At 46.1% G+C, this 21,203-nt stretch overlaps 2 protein-coding genes across 11 annotated transcripts in view; one reads left to right on the forward strand and one right to left on the reverse strand.

Annotated features, from left to right (window-relative positions):
* Window positions 1-60: 60 nt before the first annotated feature.
* Mbd4 (methyl-CpG binding domain 4, DNA glycosylase) lies at window positions 61-11,087 on the reverse strand. Of its 7 annotated transcripts, none has more exons than XM_010637953.3 (9): window positions 10,814-11,087; window positions 9,577-9,716; window positions 7,788-8,018; window positions 6,331-7,187; window positions 3,469-3,543; window positions 3,259-3,393; window positions 2,551-2,700; window positions 1,538-1,641; window positions 62-1,034 (listed from the first exon to the last, which is right to left on the reverse strand). In XM_010637953.3, the coding sequence occupies exons 2-9, from the start codon at window positions 9,651-9,653 to the stop codon at window positions 957-959; spliced, it is 1,707 nt and encodes a 568-aa protein (XP_010636255.1). In that variant the 5' UTR covers window positions 9,654-9,716; window positions 10,814-11,087; the 3' UTR covers window positions 62-956. The 7 variants fall into 7 exon arrangements, with proteins under 7 accessions (XP_010636261.1, XP_010636255.1, XP_010636256.1 ...); XM_010637954.3 differs by lacking the exon at window positions 10,814-11,087 and adding an exon at window positions 9,882-9,959; XM_010637956.3 differs by lacking the exon at window positions 10,814-11,087 and having other exon boundaries at window positions 62-904; window positions 9,577-9,861.
* The window catches only part of Ift122 (intraflagellar transport 122), a 59,524-nt gene continuing 48,372 nt past the window's right edge, over window positions 10,052-21,203 (forward strand). For all 4 annotated transcript variants that reach the window (XM_010637961.2, XM_010637962.2, XM_010637963.2 and 1 more), the window contains exons 1-3: window positions 10,052-10,124; window positions 17,905-17,971; window positions 19,578-19,662. In XM_010637961.2, coding sequence (XP_010636263.1) covers window positions 10,084-10,124; window positions 17,905-17,971; window positions 19,578-19,662 — 193 coding nt within the window. In that variant the 5' untranslated portion in view covers window positions 10,052-10,083. The remainder of the gene's footprint in view (window positions 10,125-17,904; window positions 17,972-19,577; window positions 19,663-21,203) is intronic.

Consider the following 21,203-nt stretch of genomic DNA (forward strand, 5'->3'; position numbering starts at 1 on the left):
TTCAGTGACAGCACACCTGCCTCACAAATGCAAGGTCCCCAGTTTGATCCCTGGTACCATAAATAAATAAAGTTTAAAAAAATATAACATTTTTATTGATTTTCTACTTAATTTAATCTGTAAAACCTTTGAATACTCTGTACTTCAATGTTATGAGCTCTACCAGCAAACCAGCACAGATTTTCAGTGGTCCACTGAGAAGCCTGGTTTGGATTTTCTTAACATGCACCACAGACAGCTCTTGGTTACTGAATGTGCTAGAACATACTTTTGTTTGTTTTGGTGTTTTGAGAGAGGTCTTACTACGTGGTCCAAGCTGGCTTTCAACACTAGGCAATCCTCCTGCTTCAGCCTCCCTAGGGCTGGGATCACAGTGTGCACCACCATGGCTTAAGAATGTATTTTGTTGAATTAAAATAGGTTGGGTCCTTATGAAGGGGATGTCTGTCTTGGGGAGAGGGAGGTACAATTTTATTTTCAAATTATACGTTAAAATGGAGATCATTTAAGATTTAGTAATTTAGGATGATTCTGTTTGTGATTCTAAGGGAAGTCTTTCAGTATTTGAATTACGATATTATAATACCTATAAAAATGACAAATTCTATGATTCTCCATGTAACAATTGTGTACATATTATTTTGTATAGAAAGAACAGGAAGTCTAATCTTTAGCAGTGTTGACAGAAATGTGCTCTGCATTACTGGTAGTGTAGAAAAGCCTTTTTAAATCTTTACATCAGTGTCAGTATCTGAAAAGTCACATATATGTTTAGAACTGTTATTTACATCTCAAAGAATCTTCTAGTGCCTTCAGTAACAGCCCCACCAGCAGCACACGAGCGGAGGAAGCATGCACTGGGCTGGACTCACTGGAAAGGTGGCTGGTCTGCTCTGCAGAGGGCCTAGAAAGCAAGGTGCAATGCACAGTGTGAGAGTCTAGGGCACACAAAGGCTTCAGGAAAGATTCAGCTTTTCATGATTTTCCCAAAGCCAGTCATGGTACTTGTTCAGCTTGTGGTCTTCAGGGTGTACCTGGAAGAAATATGGCAGTCAGAGGCAGAGGACTTAGGTCAGCCAGCTAAAAATATACTTTTAAAAACTGGTTTGCAAAGGTTTGGTGGGGAAGGTAATTAGGGTCACATACTTGAAATATACAATGACCTTTAACCCTGCAGGATTAGAGAATGTTTACAAAATAACGCATCTTATAGTGAAATAATCACTCAGTTTACAGAACACTGAAATTCAGCACTGATCCAGTCCTGGGGTGTAGGGAGTTGGGGTTAACACCCCGTTCTGCAGAAGGAGGTTCAAGTACTGAGAGGCTGAGGGGTACTCAGGTCAGCGGGGCGGGGGGTGCCTGGTGTAGGACCAGCTCCAGGGCGGGACGCTTTAGGCAGAGTCACAGCTGAAGAGCAGTGTACCAGCCACCTGCTGCCCTCAAGCTGGGAACAGAACTGTAAGTTTTAGTCACACAGTGCCTTCTTTTGCCTCCCCAACATGCTGGAAACGTCACAGCTGGAAGTGGGCCCTACCTGCTTCCACTCATTGACGCAAAAAATCCGGTAAGAGTCGTTGCCGTATTTGCCGATCCCATGAAGCTCAATCGGATACTTCCACTGCTTCGTCAGGTACTCATCTGGAGAACACATGTCCCAAAGGGAGGTCGCCACAGGGATGCCTCCCTCCGAGTAGTGATGGGTGTAGGACGGGCAGAAAGACACCCTCTGCTATGGTTCATATCTGTATGTCCCCCCAAAGCCTCATGCAGTTATAGGTGGGGCTTTGGGGAGGTGGCTGGATCCCGGATTGGCCCACTGAGGAGTTCAGAGCTAATGTGATGTTGGGAGGTAGAGCCAAGTTCGAGAGGCAGGTTGTTGGGGGCGTGGCCTAGAAGGACCCATATCTCTCTGCCTTGCCTGCCCTACTTGGAAGCCAGCTGACCATGGACTAAAACAGCCAAAATAAGTCCCTCCTCCTTAAATTGTGGGTGTCGTATATCTGCCATAGGAAATCGAATTAGATGCCCTCACACAGCTTTGTCTGTGGCTGCACTTTGTTCTCCCTTCCAAGCACTCTAGTCACTGCCACTTCCTATACTGATTTGGGCTGTGCTCCACAGAGGTAACACACATGAGGACTGGGCTTCCCACTTCGCGACTTCTTTCTGACCCCTGGCTGGCCAAGACTGGCTGCCTGGGTCCGTGGAAGACTATAGTTGGGCCAATCAGCTGTTCCTGTGTCCCTTTGGTGTGTGAATCAGGTCACCTGTTAATGTAGTACCTGAGGACATTACAGGTTAGGGTGTGGCTCTCTGAAATAAGAACAATTATAGCCTGGCATGGTGGCACACGCCTGTAATCCCAGCACTTGGGAGGCTGAGGCAGAAGGATCACTGTGAGTTGGGAGGCCAGCCTAGGTCAGTGATTAAGGACAGCCTGAACTGCCCAGCAAGGACTGGCTGTCCATGACACCTGTCTCAACCACCCCACCTTCCCCCAAAAAGAAACAAAGTTGTCCCCCGCCCTCGGGGGTGTCAGGAACATACCTGAAAACTTGACAATGGTTTTGGCTCGGAGCTCATAGAGGCCGAGGGGTTTAAGCAGCTCCGACACGTCTCTCCAGTCTGCAACTCTCGCTGCCTCGGCCGAGGGGTACTTCTCCAGGAACTCCCAGAGTACAGGAATTGCCATCTTACCTGGAAGTGCAAAAGCTACAGGCTGGCAAACTCCCAGAGGGCTACTCAGGCCAGCTGGCTTCTCATCTAAAAAGCTCACATGGAGGTTTGGTTTGTTTAGCCATTGGCAAAAAGCCACTATCTGAACCAGCAGCCACTTCCAGAGTCAAAGACTGACACAGCACATTTACTTGGCTGACAGCTTAAATTATACTGACACTGGCTGTGCATGACACCAGTCTCAAATAATCAGACCACTGGATGACCAGTGTAGAAGCAGCGTACAGAACACAAAGGGCACTCTGTGAAATGGAAATGCTCTTACACAGGAGGGTGCAGAAATGTTAATTAACTGACTTTCACTGAAGACAAACACTAAAGTGGAGGAGGAGCTAACTGAAGACCTGAAAGGGCTGTAGCGTGCCATGTGGTCTAACATTCTCACGCGTGCAGAGTCTGAGGCAAAGGCCTTAACCGAGGCCATGTGGACTCAAAACGACCTTGAAACCCCTCAGTCTACTCAGGGTTCTTTCTCTCCATCACTGTCTCTATTAATACAGGTGAGAATATCCCACAGACCTGAGGTCCGATTGAGAAATATCGTTGCGATGAGGAGCTTCCACGGGTCATGGAACAGTGTCTCTTGGACGAGATTAAAAGGTGACCGAGGCGGGGTCCACTTCTTAAAGGCTTTGCGTCGAGGAGGGCTAAGAGCTAAACAAACACACTACCTCAGAGCTGCGCATGCACAACAGACTCACAGCCTCGCCTTCTGCCCAGAAGGGTTACCTTCTCTGCTATACTTGCTAGAGAAGTACTGGCTTGTCTTCCGCTTTTCTGTGTGTGTTCGCGGGCTGCTTTCTTCTGAAAGGAAAGAACAGAGACTATACCAGGTCTGGTTTAGCCTAAAGAAACGCTCAGGGATCCAATGATGATAATAATCACCACAATAATTCAACTACTATTGTAACACATTCAGGGCATTATTCTGAGCACCTGTGCAGATTAGTGACCAATCCTACTAATGACCTATAAGTGCTGTATTATTTTATCTCCACTTCACAGACAAGGAAACTAAGGCACAGAAGACTAAGTAAACTGCCCAAGGTCACATAGCTGGTATGAGGCTAAAATGCAAATCCAGGCAGTCCAGTCTGAGTCCCTTCCCTGATCCACGTCATTAAGAGCTCGTTCCAAGAACATGGGAGCAGGATAGAATATTTTAAATTACAGCATACCCATATAATGTGGTCATTAGAATATTTGAGACTGTATCATGAATACCTACCTGTGACATTAATTCTAATATTCTATATATAATCCCAATTTTATGAATATATATATACACATATATGTATGCATACACATATAGAGATTAAGAATGAAATGAACCAAAATGGTATGATTATTTGCGAGTGGTAGTTTTTCTTCTTTTATTTTCCCAACTTCCCAAAATTTCTGCAGTGAACACTTATTTTATCAAAAAAGGGATATAAACAAAACAGAACTGGCCGGAAGACGTACAATTTGGACCTGAACACCACTGCCTACTGGTAAGCTGCACCTGTTGGGAAGCAGTGCTGCTGACTTGTAGTCTCTGAAACTGACAGTTAATACTCTGTAGCCACGCCGCTCTGAATTTGAATGTCAGTTAATAATACCTTCTACTCATGTAGTGTGAAGTCATCTTTTTCACTTCTCAGTTTAGCTTACAACCGAAAAGGGGGACTAGTGAGAGTTACTATCTCCCTTTTACAGATGAAAAATCAGTTAGGGGGCTGGTGATTTAGCTCAGTGGCGCTGCCGCCTGCCTTGTAAGTGCGAGGACCCAAGTTCGATCCCTGATACCAAAAAACAAAACAAAAAAAACCAACCAAAACCCAGAAACATAGGAGTTAGAAATTAAGCAACTATCTCCTAGTGACACTGGAATTGACTATACACTGGGGCAGGTGGCCAGGTCTGCAGAGAAGTAGTTCAGTATTTTTTGATATTCCAGTTTGACTAGGTAAAGCCCAGGAGAAGGTAAACAGAACAAAGGAAGCTGCTGTACTAGTTACTTGATAACCTTTTCTGTGGGTTCCCATGAATAATTATTAACTAGCCTCCTTTATTATTAGTTTTCCTGGTAGTAAGTAACTAGGCCAATAGGAAAGACTTTACTATTCCTAGTAACCTGAGGATTTTTTTTTTTCAATGCCGGGGACTGCACTCACACCTTTGCACATGCTAGGTAAGCATTCCACCACTAAGCTATGTCCCTGGATTATTATTTTTTTAATGTTGAAAAACCAGGCATGGTGATGTATGCCTGTAATCCTAGTACTCTGGAGGCTGAGGCACAAGGACAGAATGGAGTTCAAACTTAAGATCCTCCTGCCTCAGCCTCCTCAGTGACTAGGATTAAGGTGGTATGCACCATCCTGGCAGTGTACTTCATCTTGAGAACTAGACTTATGCATAGGATGAATAAGAGTACTTCCATCTTAGTTACAAAAAGAATGTTTTAAATGTTTAATTTGCCCATTATGCTAGCAATAAATTTACATAAATCTGAATGCGTTAAGAAGCTCAAGGACAGACATGAAGAATTCTTCTGCACCTCCTCAGCAAAAACAGCCAACATCAAATTGTGGGTGGGACTGACAGCAGGAGAGCAGGAATCAGGTCAGGCCCCATGATCCTCCTCTGCTGCTTCCCCACAAGGGTTTTAAGTAAAACTGCTATCCTTTATTTAAGAGTTATTCACTACATCACAGTGGCATAATGAATAATATAGGGTGCTCAAAAGGTCTCCTTTTTATCTATTATTCACCAAGGTATCAGAAAAGCAAAGTTGCTATGTGCTAAAGTTGGTATTAAGAGCATATTACAAATAATTGATGAACTACATGATTATACTTTTGAATTATTTAGAGCTTTTAGGCCTTTTAGAGAAGCAATACATTATATTAAAAGACAAAAAGAACTGATTTAAAAAAAAACTGTGATATATATGAAATTAAGTTGGAAATCACACATCAATTGTAATAACAGGAGTGGCATGACTCTTCTCAATCAGTTTATATATAAAAGGAAATTCCCCAAATTTTTCACGAGAGGCTAGTTTTCCTTTTTAAAACAGTGCTAGGGATTGAACCCAAGGCCTCTGCACTGAACTAGATTCCCCCCCATTTTTTTTGTTTTTTTTTTTTTTTTTTTTTTAAATCCTGAGACAGAGTCTTACCAAGTCACTAAATTACCTAGGCTGGGCTTGAACCTGCAACCCTACCACCTCAGATTCCCAGAGTGCTGCGTAACCGCGCCTGGCTTTCTTGAAGTCTTAAACTACTGCTGTAGAGAGGCTGGAAAATAAAGGCAGCATTGCTGGGGACCAGCTACTATCCCAAGAGACGGCAGGAGATGTCACTGGTACAAGGCTCTTTGCGGCTGTAGCCAGTTAATTCCTTCTCTGCCACAGGAAGGGGGCTTATGATCAGCAGGATGGCTCACAGGTCAGCTAGGTATTAGGGCCAATTGGGAGACTACATCTGATACATGGTCCTAATTCTTCAGGCTATTCTCACATTTAACCATGTACAGGCATGAATACAAGGTCTGGGAATGAAGTTCTTTACCACATGTTTACTAGCACTTCAGTGCATCTAATACCTGTACATATTTTCTCAGAAGTAAAGTCTTTCCTGCTTTGTGAGCAGCTGTTGTCTACTTCAGAGCCACACTGTAAAAGGTCAGTATGCAAATGTTCCTTTCTTTGTCTGTCTTCTACTTTTGTTCTCATTTCCTCTGATTCTAAAAAGCTCTCCTCATACTTCTCATGTTCTGCTTCTGTGGTTGGACATGATTTGTTTGTGATACCAGACGTTATTTGCTCAAAATGAAAATCTGATGCTGAGCTTGGTGATTTTTCTTTTATGAGGCTCTTTTCCTTCTCAGTCACACTGAAGGTACCACTGGCTGCTGTGGCATCAGAAATGCACAAAGTTCTATTAAGCCAATTTCCTTGTGTAACAGATGTGCTTTTAGCCTCTGCTTTATTAAACACAGAGTCTCTTTCTGTGTTACTTTGGAGAGAATCTGAAAGACTGTTCCTGCACTGTTTTCTGGTTTTCTTAATTTGAATTCCTTTCAAAACAGTCACTTTTCCTTTGAACTTCCTAACCTTATCAGAGCTAACACCATTAACGTGCTCTTCTTCTTTCAAAGGCATACCGATGGAATCAAGGTTGGATGGTCCTCTGTTATCTTGCAACTCTGAAATACTACTTGGCAGAGGAGAAACATCCATTTTCCACCTGCTTCGAGTCCGAAGGTTCCAGTTTGAAATGTTACTTTCATTCTGCTGTTGGGCTGTCAGGGCTGCCACATTAGAGCCTTTACATCTTGATTTGATGTTCCTTTTAGAAAGTACAGAAAAGTCAAAATCTTCTGGCTCTAGAGCTGTGTCTCCATTTTCACGAAGATAATTAGCAAGTGAACTTTTGGACCTGAACTTCAGTCCCTGTGGGCTAGAAAATGATATTAAAGGAAACTTATTGCTAGTAATTAGCAATGATTTTTAAAAGAAATGGATTGGTTTCAGAGTTCTAATTAATAATTTCCAAATGTTGCCACAAGCATTTGTCATTTGAAAGTAAAAAACAAAAGCAAAAAAATAAAAAGGATACTTTAATTTAATTTAATTTTATTTTATTTTGATTTTTTGAGACAGGGTCTCCCTACGTAGTTGAGGCTGACCTGGAACTCATTATGTAGCCCAGGCTGGTCTCGAACTCACAGCAATCCTCCTGCCTCAGCCTCCCGCATGCTGGGATTACAGGTGTGCACCACCATACCCGGCGTAAAAGGGTACTTTTAAATAGTTTTCTCTATGGCAGTATAAATTCATAAATATAACAAGTGCAACTGCACCATTCACAGTAGGAGGGACAATGTGTAAATGTCCCCAAATCACCTGATATAACTAATCAGTGTCACCAAAGGAACAGAAGAATCCACAATAGTTATGGTAAAAAACAAATAAACCAAGATCCTTACTATGTGTTCCCACTACCTCTCTAGTCAAAATTATCTGGCTGCAGTCTTTATTTCCCACCTTGTGTGCTTACCTGATAAAGTACACATAAAATCTTCCTGCAGTTTTCCCGGATAACCTTTGCTTCACAATCCTTTCCCATCCACAGAGGACAGGTTTATGACATTCTGTCACTGCAGCACCAACAAACTGAGTAGAAGCAATAAGTTTCTGTGTCAGGGCATTACACTCTCTGCTTCGTTTTATCACCATTTGTTTTTCATCTTTTTCCACTTTTTCCAAACCTGTAGCACCATCTTCCTCACTGGGAAAACAAAGCACAGTGATTAACATTGAAAATTTCTTTTCTTTTGTTTATTCAATTTCAATCCACAACAGTGCAGGACCCACACAGAACACTCAGATCAAAATCTGCAGCCAGCATGGACCAGTCTCTTGCGAATCATTCTATTTTCCAACAGCTCCTTATCCTCTAACACAGCTCCTTATCCTCTAACAAATATAAAAAAGCGTTGGCAATCTCTGCACAACAAAAAGCTCAAGATACTTGCTAAAAACTTTTGAGTCAATCATCAAATAGAGCTAAAGATTTTTGGTGCCATTTGAGCTACATTTCAGGCTATGAACCAGCAGCTCAGCTCTTGACCTGAGATCAAAGAACTGTTTAAGGAATCAGTGAGTCAACCTTCTTCTTCTGTTTTTTTTTTTGGGGGGTGGTACTGGGGATCCAACTCTGGTCCTTGCACTTTCGAGGCAGGCAGCGGAGCCACTGAACTAAATCCCCAGTCCTCTTCTGCATTTTTTTGAGGGACAGTATCTGTTACCTTTATCAGATCCTGTAACTGTCCCAAAGGCAAATAATTTCTGCCAAGAATTTTCAAATCTCCTTCATTCTTGATCCTCATAACCTTGTGAGATAGGTAGGATAAGATTTACTCTTTGTTAAGAAGATTGAGTGACAAAAAGATTAAATTAGTTGCAGAACTGATATCATAATCCAGCTCTACTAAATCTTGGTCTCACACTGTTTACCGGGGCTGTTACTGAAGAGCTTCAGTAAGGTGTACCTTACTGAATCATACATTTTTAAAATTAATTAATTAATTAATTAAATTATTGGTACCAGGGATAGAACTCGGGACCTTGTGCTTGTGAAGCAGGTAGCTGAACCACTGAAATCCCTGGCCCTGAATCATACACTTTAACAGGTGGATGTGTCTAGAGACATAATCTAACCCAACTTCTTTTCTACCAGTAGGGAAACTGAGCAAGAAACAGTAACTGGTAAGAATCAGAATCATGGTTTTCTGATGAGATTTGGGAGAGCTGTGTGGATCTTATGAAATAATGTCATTTACCTAGAGATAAGGAAAACGGAACCTGCTGAAATCAGAGCACTTTTTAAAATATCAATAAACCAGGCTCAGATCCCAGGTCTGCCCTTTACCAATCGGGTATCCAAGAGCAAGTGAGTCACTCAAGCTCTCAAAGTTGCGTTTCTTCATCTGCAAAAATTCAATGTTTCGTTCAAAGTAGTTTTTTGTTGTTGAGTTTTTTTGGGGGGGTACCAGGGATCGAACTCAGGGCCTTGTGCTTTCGAGGTTGACATCGGCACCACTGAACTAATCCCCGGCCCTTTGAGGGTTAATTTTTGAAAAAATAAGTAGGTAAATGATTCCTCGTCTGACACACACACCAGAACGCGGCAGGTCCCCTTCCCAGGTCGCTTCTGGTTTGGACCCCCACCGCGCGTACCCCACGGAGCGCCACAGTGGCTCCAGGAAACCAAGCCTCTGCTCCACCGCCCATCCCGCCCTCTCCTTCCAGGTGCCGACCCTGAGGCTCAAGGAGCGGTAACTTGCCGGAGGTCACTCAGAGGCTCTGGGGCTTGGCGCTCGTAGGAGACTCCTTGGCCGTCTCCCGGGCTCGGACTCGCCATGTTGGCAGTCCCCTCCCGCGGGGCCTGGCTGCAGCAGCGGGGCGAGACGGGCAGCGTCTTGGGCTAGGAAAGCAGGAGAACAGGAAAACCTCAGTCCGGAGACGCTAGGAAGGTCCCTCACAGTCCAGAGCTGACTTCCAGCCACCTCCTCAGCCACTGCCGCCATTTCCCTGGCTCCGCCAATCAAGTTCTTCGTCGAAAAGAAGCCACGCCCTGGCCCACACTGACCAATCACGCATGTCGGAGTTGCGCTTTGGCCTTCTGGGCTCTCCTCCGGTTTAGACTAGCGCCCTTGGAGCTACTGCGTTCTCGCGCGTAGCTCACTGCGCATGTGCGTTGCCAGGGGTAGTACTGGTAGCCAAAGTGGCTAGCCAAAAGGCGACTGTTGCTGAGGCGGGAAGGAGGAGCCCGAGGCGTAAGGGAAGCCGCAATGAGGGCCGTGCTGACGTGGAGAGATAAAGCGGAGCAGTGGTGAGGAACAGGGCGGCCTCAGAGAAGCGAGGGGAGCAGGAGGCCGAGCCCGGGCATGGATGGCGGGAGGCCTCTTGGTTGCCAGTGGCAACGGGCCTGTAGCCTAGGCAGAGGACCGACTAGGAGCCAAGGCCTAACTGGGAGCCTCGGAGGTGGGGAAGATGAGGCCGGGAGCGGGGTCAAGGGGATCTCGAGGGTCTGCAAAGGCGAGGTCACGCGTAATACTTGTCCTTGCCCGGAATCCGTCCCGGGCGCCTGTCTCCGTGTCACCCACATACTCTTGTTTATTCGGCGTTCTCCTGCAGTTGTCTCACTTATTTTCGCTGAATTTGATTTTATTTTTTGCATGGAAACTTAGCTCCTTCGAGTGTGGAGCATCGATATCGTTTACTGTAAGATAAGTGTAATTTAAAGCAGGAAGAAAGAAAATGGTGTCACGAAGTTGTAGCTAGATACTGTTGCTAGGGAGCCTTTACAACTCTAAAACCCGAGATTCCCGAGGATGGTCAGACAGATGCATGCTTATGGTAGGCATCAAGCCAAGGCTTTCTGTTAGTTAAAAAGTTTGATAAAGAATCAAAAGAAAAATGACTTTCTCACCTTATTATCCAGTGTTATTTAATGCCCTATTTCATTTTTCTCACCCAAGTCCATTGTGCAGGGGTACATTTGGGGAAATGCTGACTTACTTGATTGTTCTCGCTTTCAGAAGCTTCCTAGGTGGTCTTTCCAGCTTCATCATGAAGTCTGCTTTGGCCACAGGGCAGATTACTTGCCATTCACATTCTTGTCTCTTCTTAGGCTTCACATTCAGACCCTAAACACCCTTCAAAGCTCCCTTTGGACAGTTGCTGTCTGCTGTGCTGATCTGCTGTGGGAATAACTAATGTTGTGTGTCCAGCCCTGGCTGAGAATTCGATATCCTTTTATCTCACTTTCTCTCACAGCAGCCTCTAAGGTGCTGTAGTTACCTCTATGTTACAGAAGAGGGAGCTGAGACACAGAGAGGGTGCATAATGTGCCACAGTCATACAGTGAGTGATGGAGCCAGCTTTCAAGATGAGGTCTTCCTCAGCCCAGAGCCAGTGCTGTGAGCCACTATGTTAAATCCTCCCCTGCCCCTGTGTCGCACAGGTGACAAACAAATGGCTGTAGGAGTGGGACAGGTTAGTGAGACCCTATCTCAAAAAGAAAAATGGTCAGGAGGTAGCTCAGTGCAAAGGCCCTTGGCTCAGTCTCCTGTACCTTTGGTGTAAGATTCACTTCCACAAGGAATTCTTTTTTCTCTAGGAGTAGCCTTCTGTACTCTACTTGAAACATGTGCCCTTATTGGTGTATCTTTAATTTCTATGTAAAAAAAAAATTTTTTTTTTTATGGTATCAGGGATCAAACTCTGGACCTTGAGCTTGCAAGGCAGGTGGCAGAATCACCAAGCTAAATCCCAGGCCCTAAATTTCTTATTTTAAATAAAAAATTTTTTTTTCCAGTGCTAGCCCCAGGACCTTGAGCATGCTAGGCAAGTACACTGAGCCACTTCCCAGTCCTCATCTCTGCTAATAGAGATTGAATAGTTCTTTTTATTGGAAGTTCTTTTCATTTTCATTCTGTGGTTGTATCCAGAGCTGATAGTAAATGGCTTCAGAGAGCAGTAGGAGTAGCAGAGACGGAGGCAAACTGGAGCACTCCTGCTCTGCCTGAAGGGCAGCTGCTGCTCTCTCCTGCCAAGCACTATCATGCAAGAATTTGGCCTTGTGTGCCTGGATCTTCCTGTTTCTACCAGAAGCTAGGAATCCTGGTTTTTAATGTGAAATGTCCTAATTTTTAAATGTTAGCACCCAATTGGAAGAAATAAAATGAAACATCATGTGGGCCAAACAAAACATTTGCTGGCCGAATGCAGCCTGATTTACACTGTTTTCAACCCCTGGCATAGAATTTTGTTCCCTTCTTTCTGTGGTACTTAGAGTCTGTCAAGTGTAAAAGTTATTTTTTAATCTTTTTATTCCAGAAATCTGTAAACCCTTTAAAAGCAGTAGCTATGTCTTACTCATTTCCAAGCTCTTCAAGAGCATTGTCAAGTCAGTGGTTCCTACTCTTTGGTGCAAGATGCATTCATGAGTAATAAATGAATGAGGAATGAAGGTTGGTTGTCTGATAGAATAGGAGGCATGGTGATTTCATAGCCCAGCAGACCCAATCACAGCTGGATAGCATGAGATTTTAAAAAACATTTTTAAAAAATAGAACCCAAAAGTCCCAGATGTCACCACTGACCCAGTCGCTGTTTTCTGACCTGCACTTTGGCTTCCAGGCTAATGTCACAAGGCAGCAAAATTCTCTCTCTTTTTTTTAGGATCTGCTGCTGAGATCCTATTGCTCTACTACAAACCCCAATGGACACATTGCGCATCCTGCTAGGTGGTCCACCTGGCCCTCTCCCCTCCACACCTGCTAATGTTTCAATCTACGCATTGGAGTCCAGCCAGAGACTCCACTTTCCTTCCCAAAAGTCCTCCCCAAGTGCTCTTCACTCTTCTCTGAATCCTGGTGTTCTACCCTCAATGCTCTGCTCCATGTTCATCCCCATCATGCTGCCCTGTGGAGCTTGCGCCTGACTTTGGCCAGACTGGCATCTGCTGTAACTCCCTCCTTCACACTAGCTCGTGTCTACTGAGTACTTATAGTTGTCTTGTAGTTAGATGTGTTCACATGCACTTAACTTGTGTACTCTGCACAACAATGTGTGAAGTTAGAATTATTATCCGTTGTACAAACGAAGAACTTGAGATTTGATGAAGTGATATAACTTACTTAAGACTCCAAGGTAGTGATCTGGGTGGGTGGTTGGTTGGGTGGTTTATTTTTTAATCTTTTTATTCCAGAAATCTGTAAACCCTTTAAAAGCAGTAGCTATGTCTTACTCATTTCCAAGCTCTTCAAGAGCATTGTCAAGTCAGTGGTTCCTACTCTTTGGTGCAAGATGCATTCATGAGTAATAAATGAATGAGGAATGAAGGTTGGTTGTCTGATAGAATAGGAGGCATGGTGATTTCATAGCCCAGCAGACCCAATCACAGCTGGATAGCATGAGATTTTAAAAAACATTTTTAAAAAATAGAACCCAAAAGTCCCAGATGTCACCACTGACCCAGTCGCTGTTTCCTGACCTGCACTTTGGCTTCCAGGCTAATGTCACAAGGCAGCAAAATTCTCTCTTTTTTTTTAGGATCTGCTGCTGAGATCCTATTGCTCTGCTACAAACCCCAATGGACACATTGCGCATCCTGCTAGGTGGTCCACCTGGCCCTCTCCCCTCCACACTTGCTAATGTTTCAATCTACGCATTGGAGTCCAGCCAGAGACTCCACTTTCCTTCCCAAAAGTCCTCCCCAAGTGCTCTTCACTCTTCTCTGAATCCTGGTGTTCTACCCTCAATGCTCTGCTCCATGTTCATCCCCATCATGCTGCCCTGTGGAGCTTGCGCCTGACTTTGGCCAGACTGGCATCTGCTGTAACTCCCTCCTTCACACTAGCTCGTGTCTACTGAGTACTTATAGTTGTCTTGTAGTTAGATGTGTTCACATGCACTTAACTTGTGTACTCTGCACAACAATGTGTGAAGTTAGAATTATTATCCGTTGTACAAACGAAGAACTTGAGATTTGATGAAGTGATATAACTTACTTAAGACTCCAAGGTAGTGATCTGGGTGGGTGGTTGGTTGGGTGCACAATTAATATCGTAGCATTCTGGGAGCCTGAGGCAGTAGGATCATAAGTTTGAGCCCAGCTCGGGCCACTTAGTGACTTAGTGAGACCCTGTCTCAGAGAAAGAAGAAAGGGAGAAAAGAAAAAAGACTGGGGACACAGCTCGGTGTGAAGACTGTGGATTCAGTTTACCAGTTGAGAGCACAACGCATGCTCTGTCTCCACGCTGGACTCTGATGATGGCCTTCTTGATAGTGTGTGTTTTTCATAAAAGGGGGTAGGTGGAGAGCAGACTGCCTGCCTCTGCGGCCATCTGGAGGGAATTCTTGTCCAGATGGGGGCGTGAGACTACACAACAAAGTCCTTTTCAGTTCTGGGCTTCTGTGATCTCAGGATATAATAAAGCCTGAGGGCTTTGAGATATAATCTTGGCAGTTCAGCAGTTATGTTCCTTATGTTTCTGGGTCCCTGCTTTGCTCTGGCACCCACAGACGTGTCATGGAAAGCATGCTCACTGCCCTGGAGCTGCAGACACATCACTAGGAGACACAGTTGCATCAGAGGTGGTGGACAGAGAAAGCTATGTAACTGCAAACAACTGGATCAGGCAGATTCTGAGTACAGTAAGAGTTTGGGGAGGGGCAAACCAGACATGTATTATATTTTAAGGAGGCAAATCCTAAGAAATTCTGAGAGGAGTAAGTTCAGGCTTTGCCCCAATGAAACACAGAAATGATCCACCGAGACGACCTGTGGGGGAGAGGCCACATGGAGATCCTGCTGCTGAGCTCAGGTGTGTCCATCCAGGCAGACAGAGAGCCATGCCCCCCACACACTCCAGGACTGTGGTGTGAGGAGCAGACCCCCAACTCTGAGGGCTGCCCTGCAGGCTGGGGCTCTGCAAGTTGAGGGGTTGTCTCTCTTGCTCTGCAGGTGAGGGATCATTCTCCTGGCCTCTGTTCCCCTCTACCTGTCACCCTACCACCTTGCTGCTCCTCATAATGTGAACCATGGAGAGGACACAGTTCCTTCAGACTCAAAGAAAGGAATTGTTGGGGCCCAGGGGCCCTGGATCTGTTACCACCTAAGGGTATGCCCTGCTGCCCTGCTGTATGACTGACTGTTGCCCTCCTCACAGCTTCTCTGTACCTCAGTCTCCTTGTCGTTTCCCCCCCCCCCACCCCGAGTCAGGTTCTTGTTATATAGCTCAGGCTGGCCTTGAATTTTCAGTGACCCTCCTGCCTCAGCCTCCTCAGTGCTGGGATTATAGCCATACACCACCAGGCCCAAGCCCCTCACTTTCCTCATGTGGGTGGGTGGGTGCCACCTGCCCTATTTACTCCAGTGTAAGGTTACAGAGGTCCTGTGAGGTCATGCAGCTCACTTCCCAGTGACTCCTAACTGTAGAGTCTTCAGAGAGTTTGTGTTCAGCAGAGGCTGCTGCCGCCATGAAGCCTGCACTGTGTGATCTCGCTTAGCATGGGCTTCCTGAGTCACCTGTAGAGATATGGAGCAGAAAGGTGGCACTGAGGCTGGGAGGGTGGGGAGGGACAGGAAAGGGCACCCAGTTTCAGTTATGCTGAAGGAGCAAGTTTCAGTGGCCTGTTGCATGCATGGTGACAACAGTTAATGCATCACACATTTCCAGATTTCTAAAAGATAGATTATTAACATTCTCAGTATAAAAAGTAAGTTGCCGCCAGGCATGGTAGCACATGCCTGTGATTCTAGCACTTGAGAAGCTGAGGCAGGAGGATCACCACAGGTTCAAGGCCAGCCTGGGCTACATACAGAGACCTTATCTCAAAAAACAAGAAACAACAACAACAACAAAATACCCCCGAAACAAACTGGAGATGGTAGGTATGTTATTTACTCTATATAAAATATACATAGATCAAAATATCACATTCACCTTATAAATATATTCAGTTATGATTTGTGAGTTACCACTTTACATTTTTAAAAATCCCTGAGTAGATGATGTAATGTCTTGAGGCAGTGATAATACTTTTCCTTTTTGCTTTTGGTAAGGTGGGAGAGCCTTTGCTACGACTTCATCACCCATAGTGTGTGCTGTGTGACAGTGAAGGCCACAAAGTATATGGTTAGCTTGTGGGCCTCAGAGCTGGGCTGCCCGGGCATCAGTCCTGGCCTTGTGTCCACTTTGTTTCTAGTTAGGTTGTTTAACTTTCCAGTACCTCAGTTTCTCATTTGCAAAGTAGGTGTAGGACTATTGTGAGGTTGAGTTAAAACAGTGAAGCATTTAAGCTGTACACAGAACAAATATGCTTAGCAAATGCAGCCACTGTTGGTCACGAAGCATCAAGTGCATCAGATGACGTGCTCTGCCATAACACGAGGGGAGGAGGTAGTACGGTATTGTGGCAGACCAAGCTGAAATAAACTCACTCTTTTGCTTCTGGCTGTGTGACATTGGCTGAGGTACTTAATCTCTCTGTGCCATGGTTCCCTCCCCTGCAAAACTGAGTACAGGCTAGGCAGGGCAGGTGCATGTCTGTAATCCCAGAACTGTGGGAGGCTGAGGTAGGAAAACAAGTTCAAGCCCAATCTGGGCAATTTAGCAACTTAGCAAGACCCTATTTCAAAATAAAAAAATAAAAAGGGCTCAAGGCCCAGAGTTCAGTCCCCTGTACTGCTAAACAACAGCAACAACAAGGCAGCTCAGCACATTTGTCCCTCCACATCCCGGGGTTGTTGCAGATTCCTCACTGATGCCAGCACCCAAGATGCCCAGATGCCTTACGGAGGTGGGGCACAGCGCTGGCACAGAGCCTATACTACACTTGCAGTCATCGCGGGATGATCCCTCCTGCCTGACTCGGTGTCACACTGGACTGTCTAGGGAGCGGAGTGCACACGTTCACCACAGATATTTCCAGCCCGTGGTTGGTTAGATGCGCAGATACAGAGCCCACCCCTCAGAACTCCGAGAGTGGCTGTAACATCCTCTCTCATGGAGTCACTGTGAGGAGGTGGCACTGGTGTGCGTGAAGAGCTGTACAAGGCCGTCTGCCAGGTGGGCTCTGAGGCATGTGAGTATGAGTGGACATTTACGTGCTGACTCGCTCCAGGCCGTTTATCCACATAAACATAAACAGCTAAATGTACCACAGGCAGTCTGGACTGTGCCATCTGACACATTTTCCCTCTCACTCGACAGTGATACCTTGTGGCTGGTGGCCAGGCTTCTTTGTGATGTGGCCGAGGGCCTGTTTCTCCAGCTGATCTGTCCGTCTCCCTGGTGTGTCAGTCCCATTTGGTTCTCTGTATTCCTTGCTGTCCCTGTGTTCCCTCTGCATGCTCCATTTTCTTTACCTGAAAAGCTGTGCTTACCCTGTTGTCCTTGAGGCCACCTGATTCACACAGTTTGCTGCAAGGTGCTGTTTCTCATGCTGTCTCCACCTCTGACCATCCTCCCTTGGATCCAGTAATATCTTGCACGCTTCAGGGCAGCTCCAGTAGTGTTTTCATAGGATTTGAATATCACCTAGGCCAAGAGGCCCTTGATTATAAAACAGTGCTATTGTGAATTTCAATAAAAAAGCAAACAATGCTAAACTGACCTACCGTCAGTTATAAGACACATCCCAAACCCAGGGATACAAACAAGCGCGTGCCTTAGACTTGGGGCTTCATCCTGGGGAAGGCAACTAGGTTGTACCTTCCCTGCCTGGCTTACATCTGTTGGTGCCTGGCACCCTGCGGTGGTCAGCAATACCAGTGTGAGTGTGCTTAGCCTGTCCAGTCCCGCTCAGGGTGTCCCGTCTTCACTGTCTTCCTGGAAGAGTCAGTGCCCTCAACTGTTGACCTTTGAACCACTTCTGGCATCTGGCTCCTGGACAGGAGGAAACCAGGGCAGAGTCAAGCACCCCACAGTCCTGATGGAATGGGCTGCCGGGTGTGGTGGGTGAATGGAATCTGCCACCTAGTTCAGTTCTCAGCTCAGTGTACACTTGGCGTTTCCTAATGGAGCAGTTTGCTTTCCTGTGCATTAGCAGACCTCATCATGTCGGCTCCTAATTGTCTTTTTGTCTTGTCTCCTGTTTAGTATCTATGACCTTGCATTTAAACCCGATGGAACTCAACTGATTCTGGCTGCAGGAAACAGATTACTGGTAGGATTTTGTCTGAGTTTCCTTTTTAAGTGCTTTTTTTTCCTTCTCCCTCTTGTAAGTACTCTGAAATTTGACCCCCCTCCCCTTTTTGGAGATAAAAAAGGCAAGGGCGGAAAAACCAGTCATTACTTTTTAATAGGGAAGGAAATGGGCTATTTAAAATAGGTAAGTAAATTGTCTGTCATCTGGGAACTTGTGAACAATGCCTTCTTTGGAGTCATTCATCTTTCCCTCTTTGCTTTGTGACACCATGAAAGAGTTGAAGACAATTAATCAAAATGTCTTTGAAACTGGGCAAGTGTCAGTTTGTATTTTGTCCACCTGAAAAATGCTGGCAACTGGACTGAAGGCACATGTCCTTGAGGAGCCCCATACCCTGACCCCAACCTTTCTGCCTTGGCCCACCTAAGCAATTCCATATGGATACTGGCCTATTTTTCATATTTTCAAAAGACACGAGCTCCCTCTGGAACCCATCCCAGTGCACAGAAGTGATCTCCAGAGAACTCTTTCTGTTTGACTTAAAAACCTCTAGGATTGCCCTTTCTCCACCCAGTCCCCCTCTTCACTGTCTCCAGATAGGCAGACTGAGTGGTCTTGTCGGGTGGGAACTGTGTGGTCTTCACACTGCAGTTAAACTGTTCTGCAGACACCTTCCCTCCTGGGGAACAGCCTGAACCCCAGCTCTCCTCTGAGGTCATTTCCTGCATTCTAATGGCTGCAGGAACTTTTGCCTGGATTTCTCAGATGGTGTGGTTTTTACATCTCCACATATTTATACATGTTATACAGCTATAAAATACCCTAAATCCACTTTGCAGCTGAGTTTATAACATTCCTCCTACTTGAAAGCCCAGGGTTCAGGACAAAGACTTTCAAACCCTTGGTAGCAAATCTAAAACATCTCTGTGATATTGATGCTAGAGCGCAGTGCTAGCTCTAAAATTAACCATGTGGTAAACTTAAACTGGCCCTTTCTTTTATGTGTGTGGGACTGAGGATTGAAACCCCCAGCACGCTAGACAAGTGATTTCCCACTGAACTACATCCACAGCCCTTTTTTAAAAATGGTATTTTGAGACAAGCTTTTCCTAAATTGCCCAGGCTGGCCTTGAGCCTGTGATCCTCTTGCCTCAGCCTGTTAAATAGCTGGATTAGAGGCATGTGCCACACCCTCCACTATCTCTTTACATGTGTTGATTTTATTTAGGGCAGCCTGCCATGATTGGGCATTTATCGATGGAGTGACTAAGCAAATCTTTTTTCTCGATGATCAGTTGTATGTTCCTGGTCACACAGCACAGGATTAGGGCCTCCATGTCTTAGATACCAACACTCAATTTTAGTTCTACTAAAACTGCAGTGTGTGTGGTTTGTTTTTTTGTTTTTTTTGATACTGGGGATCAAACTTGGGTCCTTGCACTGGTGAGGCAGGCGGCAGAACCACTGAGCTAAATCCCCGGGCCCACAGTGTGGTTTTTATATGCAGATTTAGCATATTGACGAATGTTTTGTCAAAAAAGCAAAAGTCACGGTAGCCACCTGCAGGGATTGTGGGTAACAGATACCACCAAGATGATGTGCGCTGCTGTCCCTTGTTTGGCAGGTTTATGACACCTCCGATGGCACCTTGCTTCAGCCCCTCAAGGGACACAAAGACACAGTGTACTGCGTGGCCTATGCAAAGGATGGTAAGCAGCTGTTCGGGCTCCAAGCTCTGAGATGACCTCATCATCTGGGAACTCGTGGCTGCACAGTTTCTTTTAGCCACCGTTTCATGGTTATAAAATCCAGCTTGCAGGTGAGGGCAGTGGATGGCCCAGAAATGCTGAGTGCCATGGAAGAGGAGCAGGTGGGCAGAGCATGGGGATGAGGGCAGGGCCTGTGCGCCATCTTGAGCAGGGTACAGGTGGTGGGCATCTTGGGAGGGGGACAGGTTGAGCAAAGGCTTGGAGGCCTGAGGTGGCAGGCACTGGAGAAGGAGAGCTCAGTGCAGAGGGTAGCACTGTGATGGAAGCCCTCATGGGAGTGGGTGCTCAAGCTGCACAAAGGATGGTGGAGAGGGCCAGGGCCGGGGAGATGGGCAGCGGGGGTGAGGAGCAGATCCTGGAAGCTGTGGAAGAATGCGCACGATTCTCCCTGAAAACAGGACACACTGAGAGGCTCTGAGCAGAGGAGAGGTCGATCTGACTCTGCCACCCAGCGGGGGTACATGTGGGGCCTGGAGGGGTGAGGGTAATGGGATTCAGGGCTCGGGGTGGGGGACTCTTGATGGGGAGCCCAGGGTTATCTCTGATGGAGCAGCAGGTGTGAGGGAGAGCAGGCAGGGTCGACACAGCATTTCTGGCCTGGTCACACTTAAGCGGGCATGGTCTCCCCTGTGGTGGGAAGGGCTGCGGTGGGGATCAGGAGTGCAGTTTGACCTGCAGATCTGAGGAGAGGTGAGGAGGAGGGGTCTGTGGGGTGGAGGCGTGGAGTGGGGGATTCCTGCAACTGGCACCAGGTGGGTTGGACAGGAGGGGGCAATGGCTAGAGAGTGGATGCACAGAACTGAGCTACAGATAGATGCCTGCCCCCCAGCAGAGGGCCAAGGGGAAGAACGTGGGCTATGGAATGACATTTCCAGCCCCAGCTCAGCACCGGAAGCTCTGTATCTGAGCTGGTCAGTAAATTCAGTCTCTGCTTCCTGTATGCGATGGATGCAGGGCTAGTAATGGCCACAAGTTGCAGAGGCAAAGTGCTATAGGCAGACCCACCTTGGAGATCACCAGACCCAGACTTCCTCTGGATGGTGGAGCTCTGATTATCAAATCAAAGCTACAGGCTCTTCTGTAGCAACACACACACACACACACACACACACACACACACACAGTGGGTGTAGGCATTGTTTTCTGTGTGCATTGCAGCCACCTCAGCTGGAGGTAACCCAGTCTGTTCCCTTTGGCCTACAGCCCCTTAGAGAAGGAAGGCAGGTGGCTTGGGTCATACAGTAGGTTGGCTATAAGGCTGATCACTTGCTTCTTGTTTTTTTTTTTTTTTTTGGTACTGGGGATCGAACTCAGGTCCTTGTGCTTGCGAGGCAGGCAGCAGAACCACTGAGCTAAATCCCCGGCCCTCACTTGCTTCTTAGAGAGTGTGTGGCTGAGGTGGTTTACACAGTGAGTGTTTGACTTCCGGTTGAGGGAGACCCGTGGGAGGCACCTTAGCACTGAACTGACCTGTTTCATCC

This window comes from Fukomys damarensis, unplaced genomic scaffold (assembly GCF_012274545.1).
Source record: "Fukomys damarensis isolate Sample0158 unplaced genomic scaffold, DMR_v1.0_HiC HiC_scaffold_37, whole genome shotgun sequence".
Lineage (NCBI taxonomy): Eukaryota > Metazoa > Chordata > Mammalia > Rodentia > Bathyergidae > Fukomys > Fukomys damarensis.

Bases quoted from the DNA above. Each gene is read 5' to 3' on its own strand.
- Mbd4 (XM_010637953.3), bottom strand. From the start codon at position 9,653: ATGGCGAGTCCGAGCCCGGGAGACGGCCAAGGAGTCTCCTACGAGCGC. The intron at 3,544-6,330 runs GTATTAGATGCA...CTTTCCTTTCAG, and splicing joins TTCTGAGAAAATATGTACAG to AAGAAAGCAGCCCGCGAACA. The intron at 3,394-3,468 runs GTAACCCTTCTG...GTGTTTGTTTAG, and splicing joins TAGCAAGTATAGCAGAGAAG to CTCTTAGCCCTCCTCGACGC.